The 1,468-nt window shown below is 40.4% G+C and overlaps 1 protein-coding gene across 1 annotated transcript; it reads left to right on the plus strand.

The window, feature by feature from the left end:
- The first annotated feature begins 208 nt into the window (after positions 1 to 208).
- Positions 209 to 1,168, plus strand: OR2G6 (olfactory receptor family 2 subfamily G member 6). Its single transcript, XM_025920140.1, has one exon. It carries the CDS (start codon positions 209 to 211, stop codon positions 1,166 to 1,168), a length of 960 nt encoding a protein of 319 aa, XP_025775925.1.
- Positions 1,169 to 1,468: the final 300 nt, after the last annotated feature.

Genomic DNA, 1,468 nt, shown 5'->3' on the forward strand with positions numbered 1-1,468 from the left:
AAGAGTGAAATGTGCTCAAGAAAACAGAAGGAAGAGACATTTTTCTGTCGAAGAATAGACATTGAGAAAAATGCGATCAGCTTTTACAATATGGCTGAATGCTGTAAAAGGAGGACAATCATATAAGAAACACCACAGTTTACCAATGTTTATCTTACTATCTTCTTTCTCCAGAATATTAATCCTATAAATTGACATCTGCAGGACGATGGAGGAAAGCAGCAACAGCTCTGAAAAGGGTTTTCTTCTCCTGGGATTTGCAGATGAACCCTGGCTTGAAAGGATCCTTTTCATCATAATTTTGCTTTTGTACATCTTTAACATTCTGGGGAACACTACCATTATTTTAGTATCTTGTTTAGTCCCCAAACTCCACACGCCAATGTACTTTTTCCTCAGCAATCTGTCTTGTGTGGACATCTGCTTTACCACCAGTGTTGCCCCACAGTTGCTAGTTACCATGAATAAGAAAGAGAAAAGTGTGAGCTATGGTGGATGCGTGGCCCAGCTGTATGTGGCCATGGGGTTGGGTTCCTCTGAATGTATTCTCCTGGCGGTCATGGCTTATGATCGTTATGCTGCTGTCTGCCAGCCTCTGCAATATACAACCATTATGCATCCTCAGCTCTGTGCATCCCTAGCCAGCATAGCATGGCTCAGTGGACTGATCACCTCCTTAATCCAGTGCTCCCTTACTGTGCAGCTACCCCTTTGTGGACATCGCAAACTGGACCACATTTTCTGTGAGGTTCCTGTGCTCATCAAACTGGCCTGTGTGGACACAACTTTCAATGAAGTAGAACTCTTTGTGGCTAGTGTGATTTTTCTAGTTGTCCCAGTGTCACTCATCTTAGTCTCCTATGGCTTTATAACAAAAGCTGTGCTGAGGATAAAATCAGCAGCAGGGCGCTGGAAGGTTTTTGGGACTTGTTCATCCCACCTGATTGTGGTCATCATTTTCTATGGCACCATCATTTTTATGTACCTTCAGCCAGCCAAAAGTAGGTCAAAAAAACAGGGTAAGTTTGTCTCTCTTTTCTACACCATAGTCACCCCAGTCTTAAACCCCATTATCTATACTCTGAGAAACAAAGATGTGAAAGGGGCCTGGAGAACACTGGTAATGAGAAATGGTCTTACTCAGAAAATATATGACTTGTATGTATAACATAAATTTGCTACATTTAGCTCATGGATTATTTGTTCTAAGTGCTGTTTTTTTCTTTTCTTTTTTTTTAACAATTCCATGAGAAGTAGCAAAAGAAACAAAATTCTATAAGAAGCTAATATAAGTCCAGTCACAGTAGTGTTTTATTCTTCCCAAACCTTTGCACAAATCCAAGATCCTATGCTCTAGCTACAGAAAGATCTTTGCTCTTCTTTAGCCATACCATCACTTTCATGCATAAATTATTTCACTCTGGAGTACATGTTTATCTGGTAAACCTCTACTTCTTTCTAAAGACTC

Source organism: Puma concolor, chromosome A1 (assembly GCF_028749965.1).
Source record: "Puma concolor isolate L17-30 chromosome A1, mPumCon1.1.hap2, whole genome shotgun sequence".
NCBI lineage: Eukaryota > Metazoa > Chordata > Mammalia > Carnivora > Felidae > Puma > Puma concolor.